Below are 24,019 nucleotides of genomic sequence, written 5' to 3'. Positions count from 1 at the left end.
GACAATAAGAAATGTTCTTGTCTTTATTCATACTAACTGGTAGAGGAACTTAAAAGTACAATTTTTTTATTTCTAAATAATGTTTTTATTAATTATTTGAGAATTTCATACAATACATTTTGATCATATCATCTCCCATCCCAGTTCATCCTAGATCTTCCTCACTCACCCAACTTCATTCTCTCTCTCTCTCTCTCTCTCTCTCTCTCTCTCTCTCTCTCTCTCTCTCTCACACTAAGGCCAGTTTGGGTTTTTCTGACTACATCTAGGCATGAAAACTGCCCTACAGTATGACTGACATACTGGGTGCCACACCCTTAAACAAAACTGACTTTCCTTCATCCAGCAGCGACCAAATGCCAATAACTCCTCAGCTAGAGCTGGAGCTTCATGCCCACCTGGCCTCCTCCGTACTGAGCTTTGTCTGAATGCCAGAGTTTTTAAAAGCACAAATATTCAGTCAGTTGAAGTCACTAAGGTGTTTTTTCACATGATTTTATTATATTTTCTGCACTACCCAGACATATCAATAGGATGACAACAATGATTGCTTCTTAAACTTGTGTTCAGATTAATCGATGTGGCACCACCCCTACTTCATGATTATTTTCTTAATGATTTGATTCTAAAGACTGATTCTGAGGCAGAAAAATACAAGAGCAACAAGGATAAATATCACTGTGGTTCTTCTAACACTACCCAGTGATTTTTAAGGAAACTGCCCACAGCCATAGGGTATGTTGTACCTGATAATATGGGGATCCACAAAATGCCTTGTTTAACTAGGAACAAAGAGAGCAATTGTTTCATACAGAAGAAAGCAATCAATATCCTAAGTTGAAATATTTTGCAGGTAAACACACAGTGGTCCCCAGCATCACAATTGACTGGAGCCATAATGTCACAGCCTTGAAGCCAGCTTCCTCTTGACTGTCCCAGTGATTTTGCCATAGGGATTATCGAGTGGCAGCAAAACCTGTAGAAGAACCACAGGGAAATTCAGAGATTTCTCCTGTCTATGATCCAGTATTAAAGCAAGAATGTCACCTTTCGGTGTTAGGGAGGAAACTGAGCACTCTGCAGTAAAAGTCTAGCAGTGCCTGATCTTCCTTGGAATATTTGAATGATGAGTCGGTTTTTCAGAAAATATGGGAATTTTGAGAGTGTTATATGCTGTTTTGGGTTACTGTATATATGTATGAATGTGTGTGTGTGTGTGTGTGTGTGTGTGTGTGTGTGTGTGTGTGTGAGAACTGGGAAGGGGGTTGCATGTGTCACACCACTCTTGTGGAGGGCAGAGGAAAATTCTGTGTAGCTGCATCTCTCTTTTACCTTTATATGGGTCCCAGGGTTCTGACTCGGGTCATCTGGCTGTGTATCAAATGCCCTTACCTGCTGAGCCATCTCCCAGCCTTCTACCTTATTTTTTGAGGCAGCGTCTCTCACTGAACTTAAAGCTCACCAGGTCAGCTAGAGCAGCTGACCAGTGAGCTCCGGGGGTCCTACGGTCTCTGCTTCCTCAGTGCTGTTATTATTGACATGTTACAGCACTTGGCTGCTCACATGGTGCTGGGGAAACAAACTTGGGACCTCATGCTTACTCAACAAGTGGTTTACTGACCCAGCCATTTTACCTGCCACTAAGAAGCATTTTGTTTGTTAGTCATTACGATACAGATATTTCTAAATGCATTATACAATCCTGCTTTCAAAAATGTAATGAAGAAATTTGACCTCTTTTGACAACTCACTTTGGACATCAATCATTGTCCACAGCTATAACTCAGCCATTCCCTGAAGATCATCTGAGGTCCCCAGGGCTGTGAGTGTGATGTTAAATAGATCCAGACAGCTGTGTTAAAGAGTTTTTCTGTCCTCCCAACCCGTCACTTGTCACTCCACAGCTGTTGTCATTGTGCCTCAGCTTCCTGCTTCTCATATGTTGCCTTCACATAGTACACATACGGGTAAACATCCAAGTGTGACTAAAGCTGTCGCCCTCGGTGTGAGGATACTTTGCTCAGGACAGGTCCTTTATTATTATTATTATCATTATTATTATTATTTTATAGAGTCAAGGCTTCCTATTTCCAGGCCCTGCTGGAATCTAGGAAGGATTGTCTTCTGTAGCTTCTTTTTATATTCCTCTCTGCAACTTCCAACCCCCTCCACAAAGACTCATCCACTTCTAGCTCTGGAGGGGATGGGAAGGGGCCTAAGGCTCAGTGGACCCCCTCAAAAACCCCTTGACTGTGCTGTGGAGTGAGTGTTCATCAGGTCCTTCTTCTGTTTAGAGCTCGTTGGTTCTGCCTCTGGCAGACATGGCCAAGATTGGTTTCAGATCCATCTCCTGCCCTTCAGTGAGTAACCATATAAAACGCTTTCTGTCCTCATTCACAACACAGCCCTTTGCCATCCTTCCCTTCCTCTGCGGTAAACAGTGTTGCCTGTCCCTTCAGCTGAATGAACTTGGGGCCAAACTTTCCCTCTCCTGCCAGCCAGGGTCCTAGATCATCTCTTACAGGATACGTAAGCCTTGTGCTTGTTTTCCAGCGCCAGAGCAAGCATCCACATGTGGCTGATGGTGCAGAGCCAGTGGAACCCACCAGCACTGTTTGCAAAAGAGAAATCAGGTCCCTGGCCAGAGGGGTTGAAAGGCTCCTGGGACAGAAGTCCCAGAGTGCAGGAGCTTCTCTTCCATTAACCTCGTGCATCCTAGCATGTGGTGTCCATCAGCAGGGCCGTCCACAGATGGCCTCTTCCCTACTCCCTCACATACACTAAACACAGTTACCCAAAATGATGCTGCAGATGGGTCAAAGTGCCTGTCACTGAACATGTCACTGGGGCAGGGTCAGTTCTGATCTCCCAGGAAGTGACCGCAGAGGCTACCAATCAGAGCTCCAGGCTGCCTAGTCAGACCATCTGATTGTCACAGTTAAAAAGAAGCCAGGGCTGTGTATTTCCTGAAACAAGGGTTCCCTTTGAAAGCACGAACTTCTCATTCTTGCCATCTGTAGCACAAACACACTCTCATCTCTCCCGAGTGTATTGTGCGCTCCTGAATTGGCGATTTCCTCAAAAGGTGGGCATGATAAAAGAAAATGAAAATACAGTCTTGCTTTCTCCTCACTGCCTCGTGATGGAAGAACAATGCAGCTGCGGCCTTCTGTGGCACTTTCCCAAGGAGATCTTAGAGCTGTTTCCCTGGGCACACTCTGTTCCTTCTTTTTGTTCCTCCCTGCAACGTACAGCCCTCCTCTGTAATCACTCATCCACTTCTAGAGTACTCAGCCTCAGGCATTGAAAGACCCAGAGTTAAAGAGGGTTCTAATCAGTGACAACTGTAAATACTCCCCCAAGCCAGCAGCCGCTGCAGGTTTTAGGCAGTGATATTGTCCCACGTTGACAAGGAAACTGAATGGAGATGGGGCAGAAATGTGCTTTCAATGTTTTTAAAACTCCCTTACCTCTTCCTTGTTGATCAGCCCCATTTTGGACATGTCGATGTTAAAGTAGTGAATGTTTGGCAGGCTGATTTCCATGTCTTCTATCTGGAATCCACAATAGCATATGTTACACTTGGCACTGGAGAGTCTCTCTCTTCCTCCATCTACCTCACCCATCTTGACCACTTCCTGTGACCATGATTGTGTCTTTAAGGTACGCCCCCATGCTCCTCTGCTGCCAATCACTGTTCCCCGACTAGTCTTCCTAAGAGACAGGTGGCAGGCCCATTCCTCTCCCCTTGGTATAAAACCTCTCTGAAAAGCTCAGGTTCCCAGGATAATTCCTAACATGGGCCCTAGGATAAGTGTCAAACTGCAGACCCATATACATGACAAAGATTGAGTGAACTATAATCTACTTTTCTAATTTACAAAGATACTTTCGTTAAACTTGTAAGGTCAGGTTGTAATTTAAAATTCTGACTCTCTGTCATGCTGTGCCAGGACACGGGAAAGCCCACCCCAGACCTTGGGCCAGCCCATCTTCTCTCCTGGTCATAAGAGTAAATATTCTCCTTGTATAGCAAGCCACATCCATGTCTCTGGTCCACTTCTAGGCCTAAGAATGTACACCCCAGTGGCAGGAGCCTCCAAGGACAAAGCAGGTCTCTAGGAGAGATTTACCCAAGTCTCCAGGCTACTGGGTAAAAAATTCTGGGGGAGTTGTGAGCACCTGGAGAGTTTGCTGCCTTAGTTTTACCAACTCTACCCACTGCAGGTAGGCACAGGCAGAGGAAAGCCTGAAGGAGGATGCTACAGTGCTAGGCCAAGGCAGAGAAGTCCCTCTGGTCCAGGCAATGCTTCTTTCTCTCCATTCAGCACTGTCTTGGCCCAGGATTTCTCGGCTATACTCCTATAACATCATCCCACAAGACTCCTAGCCTGTGATCTGTCATGCTTTTTATCATACTGCTACCCGTGATCACTCTAGAATGCAGATTCTGCCATGCTAAACTTTGCTGTAACCCATTAGTGTAGCAGGAATCTTAGAGAGTCTTATTAATAAAATCAAACCTGAGGCCAGTTATTGGGGTAAAATGCTGGATGGTCAGAGAGACAGAACAAGCCACAGCTAACCTCACCTGGCCAACTTCTCAGCTGATCCTGTTTCCTCAGACTGGAAGCTTCTGTGTCCTCATATCTGAATGGCTCTCAGCTGAACTGTGCTGCTAGAAGCCTGAAAGCTTAACCAGCCAAATGCTTCTAGTTTCTGGTCCTCACGCCTTATATACCTTTCTGCTTTCTACCACCACTCCCTGGGATTAAATGCTCACTTTCTGGGATTAAAGGCATGTGTTACCATGCTTGGCCATTTCCAATGTGGCCTTGAACTCACAGAGATACAGAGGGATTTCTACCTCTGGAATGCTAGGATTAAAGGCATGTGTGCCAACAATTTCTAGCCTTTGTATCTAGTGGCTGTTCTGTCTCTGACCCCAGATAAATTTGTTAGGGTGCACAATATTTGGGGGAACACAATACCACCACACATCAGTGACCCTCAGTGGCTCCCTGAATAAAGCATAGACTATAAATAAATAAGCCTGTAAATGTCCTCCTGACTCACTGCCACCATATGCCCACACACAGGAAAATACTTCCTTCCTAGCAAGTCACCTGTGGTTGGCCCTTAAGAGTAAATGTCTGTGTCATGCCATCTCCTGTCTCCACACTTGTCCTGCTCCCTTGCCGTTGAGTATAAACCCAGGTTACCCTTCTTTGTTTCTGAAGATTCAGCACACCCCTCTCCTTCTAGAAAGTCTATCTGATGCTACTCCTTATGCCTGAGTTAGACTCTTCCCTGTATTTCCATAACAACCTACTGTTGACATTTTTAAACTTCCTTGTTTTCTTTGTTCACTTAATTATGGATTATTTGAGTGTGGGAACCATGTCTAGCTTATCTTTGTATCCCTTGGGTCCTACCAGAGGCACAATGTCCAGAAATATCAATACATAGGTAGATGGATGGATGGGTGGATAGATAGAGGGATGAGTGGGTGGATGGAAGGAAGGAAGAATGGAAGGATGGATTAAATCTCTCAACTCTATCATTCATACCTTGAAACATACAACCTCTGTCTAGTTATCTCCCCATCAAGGCATGGAAGTGGCCTGAATTTGAAGTTTAAATTTGTGGTAGGTTTAAGGAGCTAAAAGAATTCTCCACAAAACTGAAGCACTGTGGCAGGAGCCTGTGTTTTTAGGTTGAGCAGATTTTTCCATTTTCTGCTCTCTTCTCACTTGCTATATCAAGCTTCTGAACAACAACAGATGCCACTTTCCATGTGTCTTCCACTTTCCTATTTTAACACTCAACTCTTCCTTAGAGCTGACAGGAGACACAGTTTCTCTTAGTCCTCAGAATGGCAAGTGACAAAGCCTACCTCAGGAACCTGGTTCAGGGACATCACTTGTATATCGTAGAGTGTCTTCTGCACTGAAGGAGAGTATTCGCCTTTGTCATAGGGCCCAGCAAATTTCTTCAGGACAATGTCCCGGACGGTGCCCCTAGAACGTAGAAAGGGAGACTGAAGGAACTTGTCTAATTTGTTAGGAACGCTTTATAAAGCTAAGAAATAGAAATACCCATAAAACCATTTTATGGATGGTTTTAGAAAGGATTATTACTCTGTAATGCCAAAATGAAAACAAGCAAAATGCACTTCACATTCTCTCTCAATCTCTCTCTCCCTCTCCCTCTCCCTCCCCCCCTCCTCCCTCCCTCTTCCCCCCCCCCCACACACACACACATTCCCACATGGCATTAAACAGACTCTAAGCATCTGCCTCTTCTCATAGAGTGATACCAAGGCCAAATAGCATTTCAGCGTCCATCTTCTTCTGTACATGCTTCTGTGTAGGGAGACTTCCAAACATGAACACTCTCCCTGCTTTGCAGAGCTGCATCCCTGAACTATTGCCTCAGGGTCTTAGTGCCATTGTGTAAGCCAAACACCTTCTGGGATTAAAATCAGTGAATCTTTAATACAGCTGAGGCAGTGCCATGATTATACCCCATTTAAAGAGGAATCTGAGCTCACAACTGAAGCCATCTCTCTGAGACCTTTGTCGGTGGGAGGCCTGGAGCTCTCCCCTGCTTGACACATTCAATCTGGTGTCTTCTCAGCATCAATACAGTAGGCCCCAGCTACCGAGGGACAGCACTTGAAGTAAGCAAGGGGAAAGAGGAGTAGGCTGAAGTACTTTCCTCAAGCATTTAAAAGCCTCTCGAATAAGAAAAAGAGCAGATTAAAAACTACCAGGGGGAGGATGCTTTGTAGCAGGAGGAGCAGATTTCAGCTCATTCCTGTGTAGAAGTGTCTAACAATTAGCAGTTCAGCAAAGGGGTGAGACCTATAGTCAAGGCCCTGAGGGTTCAGAAGCGTGCTTGTTCCTTGTCAGAGATATCAGAAAACTCACACCTTTACATGCTTCAAGCATTTGTCATCTACTCTGCGTGTGTGTGCATGTGTGTGTATGTGTCTGTGTGTCTGTGTGCCTCTGTGTGTGTCTGTCTGTGTGTGACTGTGTGTGTCTCTGTGTGTTTCTGTGTGCCTGTGCGCCTGTGTGTGTCTGTGTGCCTCTGTGTGTGTCTGTCTGTGTGTGACTGTGTGTGTCTCTGTGTGTTTCTGTGTGCCTGTGCACCTGTGTGTGTGTGTGTATGTGTGTGCCTATGTGTGTGACTGTGTGTGTTTCTGTGTGTTTGTGTGTCTGTGTGCATATTCATGTGTGCAGGCACGTGCATGTGTGTATGAATCTGTATGGAACACAGAGGTCAATCTCAAGTGTCTTTGTCAGTTACTCTCCATTTTCTTATTCTTTAAGACCGGGTCTGTGATGTTTACCTGGAGCTTGCCACTGATTCAGCCAGGCTAGCTGTCCAGTGAGCTGCAGGGAACCGTCTGGCTCCATCTCCCCACCGCTGGATTACAAGTGCACACCGTGATGCTTGGCTTTTATGTGAGAGTTCTGATGCTCAGATGCAGAGCCCCGTGCTTGCAATGCAAACACTTTACTTAAAGAACTCACTCCTCAGTCCCACTTACAAAAGCACTTGTATGAATATCGGAGAACGGAGCTTGGTCTGTGGGTTACTAATTGTCATCATTTTCCCAAAACCAAGGGGGTTTCCTGAGACATGAAAGTTTCAGTTACTGAAACCAAGAAAGTCTCTGGCAAGCTGGGAGGGTTTGGAAGCTTAGTTCAGGCCCTCTGCGTAGCTAGAAAGTATAGATGTTATCTTCATTTGATGGAGTCCAGCAGCAGAAATGTCACCTGGGGTGTTGTTGGCAATACAAATTCTCCCGGGGGCCTAGGAGCGAGCCCAGTGACCTTTATTCTAATAATGTCCTGAGTAATTCCACTGTACACTAATGACTGAGAGCCACTGATAAAATCTGAAAAAGAGGGCTTGGAAAGACAGCTTGTCAACTGAACATAGGGATCTAAGTTCCATCTCCAGCACCCACATTAAAAGCTGTAAATTATGCTGAGGAGAATGAAGACCCTGGGGTAGCCAGCAAGCCCAGCCTAATAAGTAAGTCTCAGGTCCCTATAAGAGACTGTCACAAAAACTGAGGTGGATAACTCATGAGAAACATCACCTGAAGTTGTTTTCTGGCCTCCACATGAATGTGTAAACAAGTGCATGCACACTTACACATCCACCCCCCCACCCCACCCCCACAGACCACATGGGGATGGGGGGTTCCCAAAGAACTAGGAAGTTGAATTGACTGGTCACTAAGTTTCTTCTTTGATCCAAAACTCCATTAACCTGGCCCAGCTCTAGATCCCATGCTTGCTTGTCATACCATGTAGCCTCAAAGTCCACGTCCCTTCTCTGGTAACGCCACTTGCAGTACACTTGAGTCGCAAAGCATCGGTCCTTCACCTCGGGGAGAGTGGTAAACTGGTCCTTGATGAATCCTTCAAATCCAGACTGGGTTGTTTTCAAGACCTTGAGGTCTTTGATTCCAGAGTGAATGACTGGAGGTCCTGTTTTGGGCAGAAGGGTGGGAGAGGATGAGCACAAAAGCAGTGTCTTTTTACTGATAGCTACAACAGCAGCAAAAACCCTGGCCACAGACACACACACACACACACACACACACACACACACACACACACACACTGTGCTTCCATCTTCCCGTGCCCTAGAATTCCTTCTCTACGGATTTCCAGACTCTCTGCCCTCTCCTGCCCCAGGAAGATAGAAGATCCAAGGATATATCCATCCATGCTGAAATGACTTCCTCCCGGGTACCAATGAGGGTGTCTCCACCAAATCATCTTACATAACACAAGGTGCATGTCACTCAAACAGCAATGGTTCTGACGTGAGTATATGAGATCCTCAGGAGTATGTCTTCTCTCTGCCACTGAGATCCCTTTCCTGCAATGTGTCCTCTGGTTGGTCTACAGTGGCTGGTGACTTCAGTTATCACTATACCCTGAGAACACTTGATGCCCTGGTGGGTGTAAGCTCAGCCAAGACCAGACAACCTCTCAAGTGAGTAATAGTGTGGACCTGACTGAGACCAAACAAAGAGCGGGCAGATATGGCTGCTGGTGCGGACATTGACCTGCGTAGTTGATATTCATAGAGACTTCTGGCTTTGGGCTGAAGCTGCTTCATGGGTACCAGGGGTTGGAGAAGGGATAAAAATGATGAAGGGGATGATCTGCCACTTTCTCTCTCAGCTGTCCCCTCAAAGGGAATAGGTGGTGGGAGGTGATGGGCACATTTGGAAGATGCTACTTACTGTGTGCCAAGTAGTGCTAGCTCAGGGCCTGTGGCAATATCATATTACAAAAACATCTCTTACATTCTAAGAGACTGGAACTTTTGCTGGACCTCATCATAGCCAGAGTTAATAATGCACCTTGAGGTCACTCAAAACTTAAGACTGCTATCCTACTGTGTACTCAGCCTGTTTGTTTAACCTGCCTTTAATTAAAAAAAAAAAAAGTGTAACGACCAACCTTACTTGCCCTGGATTTCCCAGGTCATCAGCTTCTACAACCTAAGCTGATGTATAACTTTAATCTGAAATTAGGCTTATGCCCCAACTCAGAGAACAGTACCTGTGTGTTATGACTATCACTTGCTGAAAACAGCAAATGGAACAAAAGCTGCCTTATGAAATAGCAGTCAGCCATAAATATTGAAAGCAGCATACAGGTACTGCTTGATAACACTATGTGCCAGTTATCTGGGTCAGCTGGGCTCAGTAGTCTCGCTCCCTATGAAACTCTGCTAAAGATTTCTGAAAAGCAGCCTCATCCCTTCCCCATGCCGTTCATCCCATGCTGCTCAGTAATATACAGTAAAAGCCCTTTGTTAGGGACACATGGACAGACAGGTTGACAAGGCGGGCAGGCACAGATTCAGACTCACACAGCAGACAGGAGAGGACAGAAGACATGAGGAGGGAGAAGTAGAGAATTCAGATCTGGGCTTGCTCTTGGTAAAACTACTCCAGGAGGAAGCTTTGGACTCCTTTTCCTAAATGCACCGGTGACTTATTGCGGGTTCTCACTAACACATCTGACCACTGCAAGGACCCAGATGACAGAGGGTTTGCACAGAATTAGGGAGGGGACATTCTTTATCTTTACATGTGAAACAAACTGTGGTGCCAGCAGTGTAGTGAGCTAGATAGAACATGGCATTGACACCCCGGGACTCGATAAGAAGGAAGTTTCTTCCCAGGAGATGTGGCAGCTGACAATAAAATCCAGGCGGAGTCCTGAGACCACACTTGTCCTCAGTGGGTGCAGACTGTTTCCTGAGCATGAGTAAGGCAGCCTGAGCAAGCTCTCACATGTTGAGGGAATTTGGATGGACACCTGGAAGTTTAGTACTGAGAAATTTACAGCACCACAAAAATTCAGTAATGAACATCACCATGTCCTTATTTGTATGCATGGGCTGATGAGGATAGAAGACATTTAGGAAGCATTTGGAAAATCCCTGAAGTCCCATAGCAGGATTCTGAAGGATACTTCTTTTCAACCTCTAAGTTGGTCCTGACAAATAGCTGTCCTTCATGGTCCATCTAGTGTAAAAGTCAAAGGTCAGAGTTCCTGGGCATCACTGTATGTTCTTAGTAAAAGGAGAGGATAATTCACAGTCCACAATTAAAACCCAAGGGCCAGGCATAGAAGCCCACATCTATAACTTCAATCTTTGTGAGGCTGAGGCAGGACAAGCCACAAGTTAGAAGCCAGCCTGAGCTACATATGGGGTTGTACAGCAAGAAGGGTCAAAAGGCACCAGCAAAGCTCTTCAAAACCCTGTGTGCTTCCTTATCACCTGTGCGGCATCGGTAGCTGTGACTCTCCAGAGCCGGATAAGCAATGCCTATATTTTGATATTTGCAAAGCTACACGAGTCCTTCCATCAGAGAAAGCAATGGCCAGAGGTTAGTGGTAGATCTGCTGATTCAGTATGTTCTGATTAAATAAAGCATTCTGTATAGAATGTCCTAGGATAGACCGTATGACAGAAAAATGAAACTTTCAGAAGTTCTCATTGGATGCTATACTTAAAGAAAGACCAAGAGGAAGCTGCCATCCGTGCCTTAATGCCTTCAGCTGCCCGGGTTTGTCTAATTTTATTTTTGTTCTTCTTCTTTTGGTCCCGGATACTGAATCACCCAGGGTCTTTTGTATGCTAGCCAGGTGCTCTGCCACCACACTGCATTCTCAGCCCAGATGCTACATCTATAAGGGCACTGGTCCCACAAACTCAGTGTTTCACCGCCATGTGTCTGTCTCAAACCCAAGAGAACCACATTTGTGTCAAGGAGCAAGAGCACCCCAATGGAGTCTCTTTCTTGCCTGGACGGTTTGACTTCCTCCAGCATTACTGTTTGCCTTCCCCACACACCCCAGGTGGCAAAGGAGAGGGAAAGGGCACCAGCTTTGGCTGGTACTGACCAGTTTGTAAGCTTTTGCCTGATGCCTTTCCAAGGCATTTTCTTACTTAGTCCTCAGAAGTCTCCAGAGTAAATGTTTTCATGCAGGAGGCTTTTATTTCTGCGCTCATCATCACACAGCAAAAAAAAAAAAAAAAAGGCAGAGGTGGGGTTTAAATTCAGCAGCACACCGCGAGATTCCATGTTTTTCTGCCCTCCTTTTAGATCTCCATCTGTGCAATGTTTCTCCTTCCTTAGGCTCCTTTGCCTCACCTCAGTACCTCAAGAGGGCGTTCCAGGAGACGGGAGGGTAGCACCGCCCATCCACAGCGAGTTTTGGGGGCCTCAGCCTTGAAAAGCGTCTCCATCATCTGATGAAAGTGAGGCATCCCTTTCTGAAATGGCTCCTGTGCGTCTTGAAAGCATTTTATCCATTAAATTGTTACAGGGACTACAAAGGTAGCTCAGCCACTAAGAACAGTGGTTGCCGTGGTAGAGGACCCAAGTTCAGTTCCCAGCACCCGTGGTTGGCTCACAACTACCTGTAACCCCAGCTCCAGAGGGATTTGATGCTTCTGGACTCCGTGGGTACCTGCACTCACATGCACATACTCAACACAGACACATACAATACACAGAATTTTAAAAGGAGAAAAAAAAATAAATCTTTAGAAGGAAAAATTTCCTATGAGTTCCCATTAAAGAGCGACTCTAATCATTACAAACTAGTATCTAGAATGCATCCCGCCCGGTCACTCTTTCTGGAAAACAGAATCTCAAAGAAATGAAACAGAAGACAGCGGCCCAGAGCTACAACAAAGAGTAGAGTCCTTTGAAGGTGAATGAAAAGGTGACGGGGAAACGGGCCGGAGGTCTCCGTGTTCTTCAGTGCTGTGGCCTTTCACCCCAGCATCGGCCTTGCCCATCAAGCTTTGGCTCCTCCCACAATCTCACTCAGAAAAGGGTGGTGTTTTGTTGTGTGTAGTGTGGTATTGCATATCTAGAATCCCCAGCATTGGCATTCAAAGTTCCCGAAGTTCAAGTCCCAGCGCCCTTCCTGCCACACCACTCTCCCACTGCACAAAAACTATGTCGCTGGAGGAATCACTTCACTCTTCCTATTTTGATTTTCTCATCTTTGAAATGGAGATGGCAGCCATCCTTGGGTTTTGAGTTGTGCCTAAGCTAAGGCACATGAGGGTTTCGTAGAGCAGCCGCTGTATCCAAAAATGCTCTGAGGAAGTCACCACGGTGGTCTTTCCACAGCGGGCTTTTCCACACCAATGCTAACCATCTGTCCTCCTGAGCCTCCTGTGCCCTACAGGCTCACTGCACTGTGAAACCAAAGACCTTCATCCTGGGTTCCCCCGGCTCCCCCGGACTAACATGTGCAGACCTTGCAGAGTGACAGCCCTAGCTGGATTGAAAGGATTTCTTTTCTTACTAGACTCTGGAAACAGAGAAAGCCCTTGCATTTTTTAAATGTGGTTTGGCAACAGGTTCCCACAGAATAAATGTCTTCTGTTCTCATGGACAACTAACTGTTCCCCATTTTGTCAGAGCAGAAGCCAACTTCTCTGATGCCCCCATCACTCTGTGAACAAAATCAACAAAAACTATCCTCTCTGAATTTTGAAAGAATTTTTTCTCCTTGGCACACGTTCGACATACTGGATGAAGTCAGAGCTCTTATTTTATCTTCTCTGTTGGCAGTGCCCCAGCCTACTGAACACTGGTAAAAACCTGAGGCTTTCAAATCCATGGGGCCACCAACTAAAAATATGCTTCCACACACACTCTAAAAAGATCCCAATTTAGAGCCTCAAGAAGTAATTCAACCAGAAGCAGTGTTCTTCTCGGTGTCCATCGTGAAAGGATTTAATCAACCCGTGTCTCCCTGCCATGATCATGGGAGAGTGCAGCAGGAAGATTTTTACCATTTTACATTGCCTCAACATAGTCTCTTCAGCTCCCAGTGTCCTCCTACACACTCAGCAAATGATGGTTTATCTCTCAGAGAAGCATGCATCTACCCTTTAGTACTCTAAGGGAAAGAAACTCACTGAGAATTAATAGAAAACAAGACCAATTCCTTACCTACGCATCAGGTGTCAAGAAAGCACAAAGCTTTACTGAGCTGAGAAGGGAAAAAAAATCCTGTTATGAAGAGGATAATTGCTTCCACAGTTAACGCCTCCAAAAACGGACAAAAATAGCTAAAAGGGAGGGGATGCTTTAAAACTGTATTAAACCACTCTACTATGAAACCTCGAACTTGTAAAAGGCTAGAGAAAAGCAAAGATCAACTAAATAGTGTTTGCCTCTGTTGATCCTTCTGCTCCTCCAAGGGTCTTCAAAGCCCAGGCTGTGCAACTGGGGGGTGGGACAGAAGAGATGACATCACCAGGCAGAGGGCTAACTTGACTTTAGTGTGAATGGGCGATGAGGAATGAGATTTTAGGACCTTGTGTCTGCTTGACCCCTTACTTCTGCCATCGGTCTAGACTGCCATCCCTTAAACCTGCAGGTCTGCCTCTGGGTTTATTTCATTGGCTTCATTGCTTGGCTCCACCTGCCAGTAGCCTTCATGTCAGCAAGTGGGAGGGCTTTCTTTTCCACTATCACAACACAGCATCCTTACTTGCGACCTCTCTTTCATCTTCCGCTTCTCCATTAGCTTTGCTGCAGCTGGTACACTTTTGTTGTTTTGCTTTGTTTTGTTTTTTAGTTAGAGTCAGAATGGAAGCCACTGAATGCTTAAATAATTGTGAATTTTAATTCAAATAACGGGACGTCACCACCAGCAGAGCAGCCTTTGACCCTACAGGTGAACAAATTTCTCTCTCCTCCAGATTCTCTCAAGGAACCAGCAGACTTTGAAATCCTTAAACATAATGAGGTATCTGTAAAGGAGCTACCAAGAAGGAACAACGTAAATAATTTTAGAGCGACACCAGGATCCATGGCATCCAAGACTCAGCAGGCTTCCCAGACAGTTCAGGTCAACAGGAGGGAGTTCAGTCTACCAGGTGAAACTCGCTCATCCTCTTGAGGAGGATCCCTTTGGGGATTTACATGGATGAGTGTGTGACCAAGGACATGTACTGGGGGAAGGAGAGTTCTCATTATTCTAGCAAGCCCCCAACAAACCTCAGAGGTTTGTAACACCGGCCTTCACTATGTAAGGTGGAGGGTATGAATTAATGATTATTTTCTCAGTTAAACTTAGACAAGGACATTGCTTCTTTTTTTCTTTTTCACAAGTGTTAGTGTGTGTGTGTGTGTGTGTGTGTGTGTGTATGCATGTGAGTGGGTGAGTGTATGCACCTCTGTGCATGTGTACAGTGTCCAGAACAGGATGTCAAGTGTCTGCTTCTAACATTTTCCACCTAGTTTCCTTGAGACAGGGTCTCTTTGGAAGCTCACCATTTGACTAGATTGGCTGGCCAGCAAACTCTTGGAATCAGAATGTCTTTTCCTCTAAGTACTGAGGTCCCATGCACAAGCATTCATGCATTGGGTACTATGGATTCAAACCCAAGTCCTCATGCCTTCACAGCAAGAGTTCCTATCCACTGAGCCATCTCTCCATAAGCATTGCTTATGAAGATGATTATAACATGAATTCATGTCACAATTCCTTCCATTTTAATACTTAGATAATAAATTAGGAATTGGACTTTGCCACAAAAAGAACATACACCTCTGCTCTCAAAAGAGAGATAGGGTACTGCAGAGGGCTGTGGGAGTACACAGCAGGTGACAGTGTGTGTTTGGCAGGCCGACCCAGCAGACAAATCACTCCCTGATGGGGAGCCCCACTCGGCAGAGCCGTGAGGTCACTAACTGTTATTGACCAGTTGCTTCTGTCTGTAATTCTCTCATGTGCTACTGCATTTCTTTCCTAAAAACAGTGGGTGTTTTCCCACTGCTTGTGTGTTTATCTCATGTATATATTCCACCTACTGGTCACACTTAGCTGTGGATGGTCAGGAAGATGGTTTCTACTTAGGTTGTATAATTCTGATGAATAGAAATAATACCAGAATATTTTTTTCTTAACTGACACAGGAAAACGGCACTATTCTCAGTCACAAAGACAGCCTTTTACACATTTTTGCAAAGACTTTAGAGCAAATTTAAAACAGACTAAACTGCTCCTGCAGTAATTACACAAAGACAAGTTCCCAGGTGTTTATTGCTAAACCAAAGTCAGGCTAACATCATTAAGACATAACCCCCTGAAGTAATTGACTTTTTGCATGTAGTCACAGCCTTAATTTATGTTACAAACTCAAGGTTAAGCCAACTACTGTTTACTTTCTGTCTAAGACCCCTAATCACTCAGGCTATGTGCAAGGCCAAGCATTACTCACTGGCTGGTCAGTGTGACCTAATCAGCCTGAGAAAAACTGTGTGACTTATCATGTGTTATGAGAATTGGTCAGACCCTGAAAATGTAACTTATAATTGTGCAGAGTTGGGTAGAGGGAGAAGAAAAGAGAGGTGTGTGTGTGTATGGGTTAAGTGAGGGATGTAGCTGAATGAGCTGAAAGAGTGTGTGCAGAGCTATGTAGAGGAGCTATGAAAAGGAGCTGGGCAGTGAGTGTGTGTGTGTGTGTGTGTGTGTGTGTGTGTGTGTGTGTGTACATGCAGATTGCTGAGGAGAGAGGATGAATAGCTAGGCAGGAGAGAGAGCAAGAAAGATTTTAAGAGAGGATTTTTTCAAGAGTAAATAAAAGAGAAAGTTACCATCAGAAAGCTTGTGTTTCTTTATTTGACCCTTATATAAAAAAGTTCCCTAAAGTCCCGCTACTCTGAGGTCTTCTATTTATAACCCTGGAGCAGTTCTCAGGAGCTGGCCTCCCCAGGCTGCGATAGCATACACATGGTTTCCCACGAAGAACCCTGTGTGTGCACATGGCTACATCCCGTGCACATGGGAACCTGAATCCGCTTACTGTACACCGTCCTCTCACCCCAGCCCTGCCTGCTCTGTAGGATATCAGAGCCACATGAGCTCAGATCAGTCAATTGAAATTTCTGGGCAAACTGCCACAGGGTTATCTGTTCCCAGAAGCGTTGTAGCCGTTTGCAAAGACAAAAGACTTGAACTGCTTCTGAGGCTGCTCTTTCTACTGTGCAGCATGAGCCATGCGATTAGAACTCAGGGAGCAGCAGCCTTGTGATCAGAACTCAGGCAGATACTAACTCCAGGCACTCAGGTGGTAAGAGAACTCTGTTCTGTTTGATCATCAGCAGTGTCCTGGACTGATAACTTCCTAATCCACTCCCCTGCCTGAAAATATCTTCGTAGAAATCACTAAGGATGTTTACCGACTCCAGAGTTCCTCCTCAGCTATCTTTTAATCTAGATTTCTTAACCTTTCTGTGGCAGATGTCAAGTCGATTTCATCATCTCCTTGGACACCCCATGAGACCACATTTTATGGTCTCCCACAGTCAGGCATGACTGTGTGAGTCTTGCCAGGAGAAGTGCTATAGGCCTTTTAGGACCTGTCTGAGGGGTCTTTCCCTCTTTTTCTCCTTCAATGTCTTTACACCCCCTACTTATATGACATGGAAATTTATTATCAAGGTGAAACCCCAACATAGGAAGTGATAAGGAAAGGTTGCCTAGGATTCTGTCTAACTTCCCTACTACTGAGCTACATCACCTATACCCCAACAACAAACCAGGGTTGTGGGAAGAAGCCCTGGTGCTGAGCCATTACATATGGGTCTCTTTGCAGTGCTTCTTGCTACCTCTGTAACTATCCCTAATGAAAACATAGTTCTCTTCTACTTCTGTGACACCACTTTCTCCAGACTCCTTCTTCCACCTCCTTCTTCTGTCTCTCCAGCCAGCCTTCTGCCAAAGTCTTAAACTAAGTTCCCTGGGCTCTCTTCCCTCCCCTTTCCTCACTTTACATGATGGCTAGTCTTGGTTGTGAACTGGACTGCATCTGGAAACAACTAAAACACAAGCTGCCAGGCACTCCTGTGAGCAACTGTCTTGATCAGATTATTTGAAGCAGGAAGACCCACCCTAAATGTGGGCAGCACACACTGGTGGCAGCACACATAAAAGGACATGGAAGAAGGAAACTTGCTTTTTCCTTGCTTGCCTTCACTCTTTTTGGCAAGTGCAACTATGCTGTGACCAAGGCATTCTTTCACCGATATTAGAACAAGGTTCTTGGAGCTTCCCACATAGACTGAAGACCACCAGCTCTCCAGGAACCCTCCAAGCCTTCAGAGCTAGGTTGGGCTGCTGAGACATCCAACCTTACAGACTAAGCAACTAACTAGAGGATTCCTGGGCTCTCTAGTGTGAGACTGCAATTGCTGAACTGCCTGGACCATATCCTGTAAGCCAATCTACTCAATTACCTTTTGATATATACATATTTATTCTACCAGTTTTATTCCTTTACAGAACCTGGCCAATATGCTTTATATGTTATTTCTGTTTTCTGGAACTGTTTCCCTCCCTGGGGCTTCATTCACCTATCGTCCATCTGTTGATGGTTCCCAAATCTATCTCCCACTCCACATTCCAAAACTCATTGTCTTTCTCCTCGTGTGTGTATTCTCTCTGGTCCTACTCCTTCCACTTTAAATCCAACTTTTCTAACTCCTTCCCTTCAACCTTCAACCCTACTCAACCACTGGCTCACTGGTTACATTTCACAAAGGCCTCACAAAGGACTGACAGCAAGCTGCCAGTCTGTCCATCTCCTCTACCTCTCCTGCCTCTTTCATCTCTGCAACAAATCCCCAGGTGTCTCACTACTGTCTGCCTTTCCAGCCTGTTCACCACACTTGGGTGATGGATAAAGCATACCCACAGTGTAAGGAAGGAAAGCTTTATTTGGGCTCAGCGTATCTCAGGGTTTCAGCCCATGATGGCAGGGAGAGAGTAGCAGAACAGAGAAGTTTGTGGTGGCCGAAGCGAATGGAAGAAGCTGTGTGTATAGCAGCAGACCAGGAATCAAGGAGCAGGTCAGAACCAAGAGCTAGCCACCCACTTCTGCCAGTGAGCTCCCACCTCTAAAATATGCCAGAAGCTCCCCCAAGTAGCCCCCGCAGTTGGGAAGCAAACATTCAAAATGAATGTCTGACAAAGACCTTACAGATTTACACACACACACACACACACACACACACACACACACACACACACACACAAACTTTTTCAGTCACTTGACCATTAGAGACCTCTGCTTTTCTGTTGTCAAACTAAATAATAGTTATGGCTACTATTTAAGAAATTCCTATATGCCAGGTACTATGCCTACAGCTTTAATAAAATTAATTTAGTAATCATCTCCTTTATTTCTCTGAAAAACTGTAGAGGTGGGCCTCAGAATTCTCATCTTGCCAATGATAACCCACTGAAGAACTGTAACTCACTTGCTCACAATCATGCTATTAACTAGTGGAGCTCAAATTCAAACACAGCTTATTGTGACCACAAGGCCTCTATGACCTTAACTAGAGATTCATTTGATAGGAATTATAATGTGTTCTGTGGTTTATTATGCAAACTGCCTTTAAGTTACACCATGCATGTTAGTTCAGCACAGGAGGCCCCTCAGCAGCGCCCAAGGAATCAGACCCACTGAACTTAGTCCTGCTCTACAAATGTTTTGCCTGTTCAACAATTAAATAAATATCCATCCAGTGTGGGCCCAGCATGAGGCAGGAGCTCAGAATGCCCTAGCCCACCTCTTCCACTCCTTTCTGCATCCTGCCTCTGTAAGTCCCGCAGCTTCTCCAGGCAGACCCTTCCTCTTTCATGACCAGCATAATGCAAATCGTTTTACAAAGTCAATGGAAACATTTCCTCTCCAAAATTCCTCTCCTGCCAAAGCCTTTTACATTGCCCTGGGAAGAGTTGAGTTTTGGGATGTCTCTGTTCCATGACGATGCCTCTCATTTCTCAACTGTGGTTTTGAGCCTTTCATATTGCAATGAATTTGTTTACAAGTATATTTCCAATAATGAAATCTACTACAGATTCTCCGAGATTTAGAAAAATTCCATACATCTCCTCACCTACCATCTTTTGTGCATGTAATAAGTCTTCAAAGTCTACTTGCTTAGTAGATTGTGTGTGAATGAATGATCCCAGCACTTTGAAATGAATGACATTTCCATAAATGCCTTTAGTTTTAATCAGCTCTGCTCAAGTCTACTTCCAGTCATTTCTAGTCTTTGAAAGTTTGATAAAGAATAGGATAAAGAGTGTACTAAGTTCCCAGACATCTCTGAAAACCAACTGGGAGCTAGGCTGACCAATACAGTGACCTCCAGACACCTGCTGTCAGTCTGCACTTGAAATTAGCTAACATGACTCAAGGTGTACTGTTAATGGAGGATATCCACATGATTTTGGAGACATGCTATTTCAAAGAGTGAAATTTATTTAATTAGTATTTATTTCATAAATAGTATTTTGGATTAAGCTAAATCTTTTATTCAAACATTTTTCTTTGTTTCTCTTGGATTTCCTAAAGTGACTACTAAAAAACTTTAAAATTACATATAAAGTTAAGCAGAATTGGCTTAGACTTTCTGATTTCAGGAGAGCAGTCAGTGTGGCTTAAGAAGGAAATGTTGGCCACAATATGTTTCTCTTTATTGCATCTAACATCATACATAAGGAAAGGAAGGAGGAAGGAGACTCAGAATGAGGAAAAAGAAAAGAAGGCAGGGAGGGAAGATAAGGTGGAGGACGGTCTGAGCTGTTTTAGATAACAGCTCAGTGAGGGACTTTTACCACATGACTAAGCATTTGGTGATCAAAATAGTCTTTTCAGTTTAATACAACGACTTTTCAATTTTTTCTATAAATAATTGTAAACATGTTATTCAAACACTGAGACAGACTTAGCTATCTAGGCTTAATTCAAATAGAAACATTGAGGGATAAAAAAGGAAGGAATGAAACAGAAACAGGAAAAGTTCAAAGGCAACACTGGATCCATAATGACCACTGCAGCATCTCTTACTGAGATGACTGTTTCTGCTGTCTTTGGCTCTATGCTTCAAAGTTCTCTGCTTTGAAAAGATTAAATAATCTGAATGGATTACTTAATTCTGCTTCTGATGACCTCAACAAATCAGTGGAACACCAGCTTTGGGAACTTTATTTGTTCAGATTAGTTATTGGTACTAATAAGGTCTATACTATAACAGTGTTTCATAGTTAGATTTAAATTTTAAATTTCTTGCTAAATACAATTATGTAATAGTCATTGCTATTTTAACTGAGACTCATTTTAAAGAGATTATGATACTATTAGTATTTTATTATGCAAATAAAATGTCAGGGAAACTCAGTAATTTCAAATATTGGTTACTATCATTATCTCATGATACTGTACCAAAAATGTTGGTCAGAGAATTTGGAAATTAGCATTCTTGTCATTTCCAGCCTTTATTCTTTTTTTTTCCTGTTTCACTTCAAAACTGGGTAGTACAAAATTTCTACCACTCAGACTCCAGCCTTTGTAATCGAAAGAATCACGTCCTTGGTTACCCTTCAGCAAAAGGCAGATGACCTTGTAATGTAAAATCCAAAGTCACCATGTTCAGTTCAGTCTCGGATTTAAAAGGTTTACAAATTCTCTACAGTTTTCATCTGTGTTAATAAAAAGAATAGCTATGGGCCAGAAAAACAAAGACATCAACAAGAGACACCCGACGTCTCTTGCAAACTAAAAACATGGAAAATGGTTCCTTACCACTCCTCATCTGCTCCACCTCACAGAAGTGTGTCCCGGTGGGGGTGTGAATAAAAGCATGGACATGCTTGAGTCCATTCTGAAAGAGAAGACAAAGTTGTTTCCAGTCACATTCCAGCACAAACCACGATAGCAATTTCTTTCATTAAACTGGGAGCATAAATGATGAAACCTTTTCAAAACGCTTCCAGGGGACCTCTTCCACGTAGACGTGGGCTCGGGTGACGTGGTTAAAAGAAGAAAGGAAGTGCTCACAGATGTTCATAGCAAACGTCTCTATGCTTTTTATCTGTAAAAAAGAAAGAAAGAAAGAAAGAAAGAAAGAAAGAAAGAAAGAAAGAAAGAAAGAAAGAAAAGTCAAAATGCCTCATTTAAAACATTTAGGCTGATTTGATTGTTTCTTTATTTTGAGAAAGTGGCTCACTGACTGACTACACGGCTCGGTCTGATCTTGAACTCATGATCTTTCTGTCTCTACCTCATTTTGAGATTATAAACCTCTATATCTGACTTGCAATGTTTTTTGTTTTGTTTTGTTTTTTCTGTTTGTTTGTTTATGATAAGGCTTCTCTTGTAGCCCAGGAGAGCATCAAGCTCCTGGCAGTCCTTCTGATCTGCCTCCCACGGGCTGTGATTACAGGAAAGCAATGTCAAACGCACCCAAAAGTGATTGCTAAACGTCACAGGGGCTCTTTACCCATCGGTTGTGTCTTCCAATGAGAGAAGCAGACTTAGAATCTCAGGAGATGGAACAGTCCAGTCCTGAGTTTCCTCTACTCTTCCTGGGTGTGGGCCATAGATTTCCATCACCTAGGAAACTCTGTCTTGATATTTGTTATTTTTCAATATTTTTGTTACTTCGATTTTATATGTATGGGTGCCTTGCCTGCATATACATCTGTGTGCCGTGTTTATGTCTGGTGACATGGAGACTAGAAGAAGGTGTTAGATCTCGTGGAACTGACTAGCATTACAGGTGGTTGTGAACCACCATGTGGGTACTAGAAATGTGACTAGTGTTCTCTGGAAGACCAGCCAGTCTCCTGACTGATGAGCCACCGTTTTTAAAAGAAACCTGCTTTGCAGGAAAGGAGACATTGGCAGATGTCCAGAATATTTTCTCAATGTGCTTGTAATACTGGGGGGGGGGGGTGGTTTCCATGAGGTTTGCAAATGGGCTCCAGTGTTCCCCAGGAAAGTCAATCTCTAGGTGTGTCTGTTTGAGCCACAAGGGGAATACTCACCCTGAATGTGGGTGTGCCCATTCCACCTCCTGGGGGCCCAGAATAAATGAAAAGGTGAAAGCAAGCTGAACACCAGCATTCACCTATCTGCTTCCTGACCACAGATAGGGGATGACTAACTTTCTACATGCCTGTTGCCAAGACTTCCCTATGGTGATGGATTATACCAGCGGTACTCAACCTATGGATCTTGACCCTTTGGGGGTCACCTAAAACCACTAGAAAATACAGATATTTACATTACAATTCAGAAGTAGCAAAATTACAGTTATGAAGTAACAACCAAAATAATGTTATGGTTGTGGTCAACACAACATTAGGAACTTTTTTGAAGGGTCACAGCATTAGGAAGGTTGAGAACCATGGACTATAACCCCAAGCCACAAGCCAAAATAAACCCTTCCTTCAGCTGCTCCCCCATGCCCTGGAGTGTGGGGTATTTTGTCACAACAATCAGGAAACTAAAACAGGGTACAAAATTTGGGGCAGTAGATTTTGCCAATATGTGGAGTATCCTATAATCAATATTCTCGTTTACTGTACAACAATGGCCCTTTCTACTACAAATGCACAGTCTCGAGGTGATAAAGCACAAGAAATGTGTTCATTTAGTCTGAAATCCTCCCTGGGCCTATAAGTTAATTTGCCCAGGAACTTTTCTCCCTAACTAACAAGGTAAATTAAAAGAATAAAATGAAACAAGTTTTTCTGTAAGCCTGAGAATTTTAGGGTAGAAAGAAAAAATTTAAAAATGGCACATATGTAAAAATAGGTTAAAAGGAAATGAGAGCTTAAAATAAGCAAGTGCCCCCGCCCCAGGCGAGCATGCGCTGATGTGCATCGAGAAGCAGCTAGCATGGAAGAATGATTATACCCCTTTGAGCTTTGCCAGGACATGCACTGTGTTCTTGATGGTGTCTGTAGGGATGATGTCAGAGTTATCACCATGGAGGTAATCCTTTTTGGTTCTCAGAGTCAGCTGCACTGAAGTTGCCACCTCTTTGATGCTGTGGTATTTTCCATCCCTCTGAATATGGAGAACTTTGACCATATCCTTCCCATAGCCAGTTCGGACAAATTCCACTTCATCGTTCTGTAATGGAAATGTAGTTATCTGATTGAAGAAGGCTAACTGAAGTTTAAAATGCCAGCCACAGTCTCTTCGGGTTTTCATTTTATCAGACATTTATAAGAAGTGAGATCCACAACACCTACAAAAGCAGTAACCCATCCAGCCTTTGAAGACTGGCCTTTCACCGGGGAAAAAGAGGCTCCTGGGAAACAAAACTATATCAGATTACCCTGAGGACAGACAGGTAGATGGTTCTCTTGATAGCAATTTTAACATTTACTTAGTTTTCATTATGTGTGTGTGTGATAGTTTGTGAATGTGAGTGCAGGTGCCCATGGAGTCCAGAGGTGTCAGATTCCCTGGAGCTGGAGTTACAGGCAGTTATGAACCACCTAATGTGGATGCTGGGAATTAAACTCCTGTCCTCTGCAAGAGAAGTATGTGCCCTTAACCACTGAGCCTCTCTCCAGCCTCTCTTGGAAATGATTTTAAAATGGTAATAACAGAACCTCCCAGG

General features: G+C 44.1%; 1 protein-coding gene across 1 annotated transcript in view; it reads right to left on the bottom strand.

Annotated features, from left to right (window-relative positions):
• Positions 1-479: 479 nt before the first annotated feature.
• Positions 480-24,019, bottom strand: part of LOC131913651 (uricase) — a 120,204-nt gene continuing 96,664 nt past the window's right edge. The window contains exons 4-10 of the mRNA XM_059266413.1: positions 23,305-23,523; positions 21,359-21,475; positions 21,187-21,265; positions 8,327-8,510; positions 5,897-6,020; positions 3,471-3,554; positions 480-976 (exon numbers count right to left, since the gene is read on the bottom strand). Of these exons, the coding sequence (XP_059122396.1) occupies positions 902-976; positions 3,471-3,554; positions 5,897-6,020; positions 8,327-8,510; positions 21,187-21,265; positions 21,359-21,475; positions 23,305-23,523 (882 nt within the window). The 3' untranslated portion in view covers positions 480-901. The remainder of the gene's footprint in view (positions 977-3,470; positions 3,555-5,896; positions 6,021-8,326; positions 8,511-21,186; positions 21,266-21,358; positions 21,476-23,304; positions 23,524-24,019) is intronic.

The sequence above is a fragment of the Peromyscus eremicus genome, chromosome 6, assembly GCF_949786415.1.
Source record: "Peromyscus eremicus chromosome 6, PerEre_H2_v1, whole genome shotgun sequence".
In the NCBI taxonomy this organism is placed as follows: domain Eukaryota; kingdom Metazoa; phylum Chordata; class Mammalia; order Rodentia; family Cricetidae; genus Peromyscus; species Peromyscus eremicus.
This window is presented reverse-complemented; position numbering and strand designations above follow the sequence as displayed.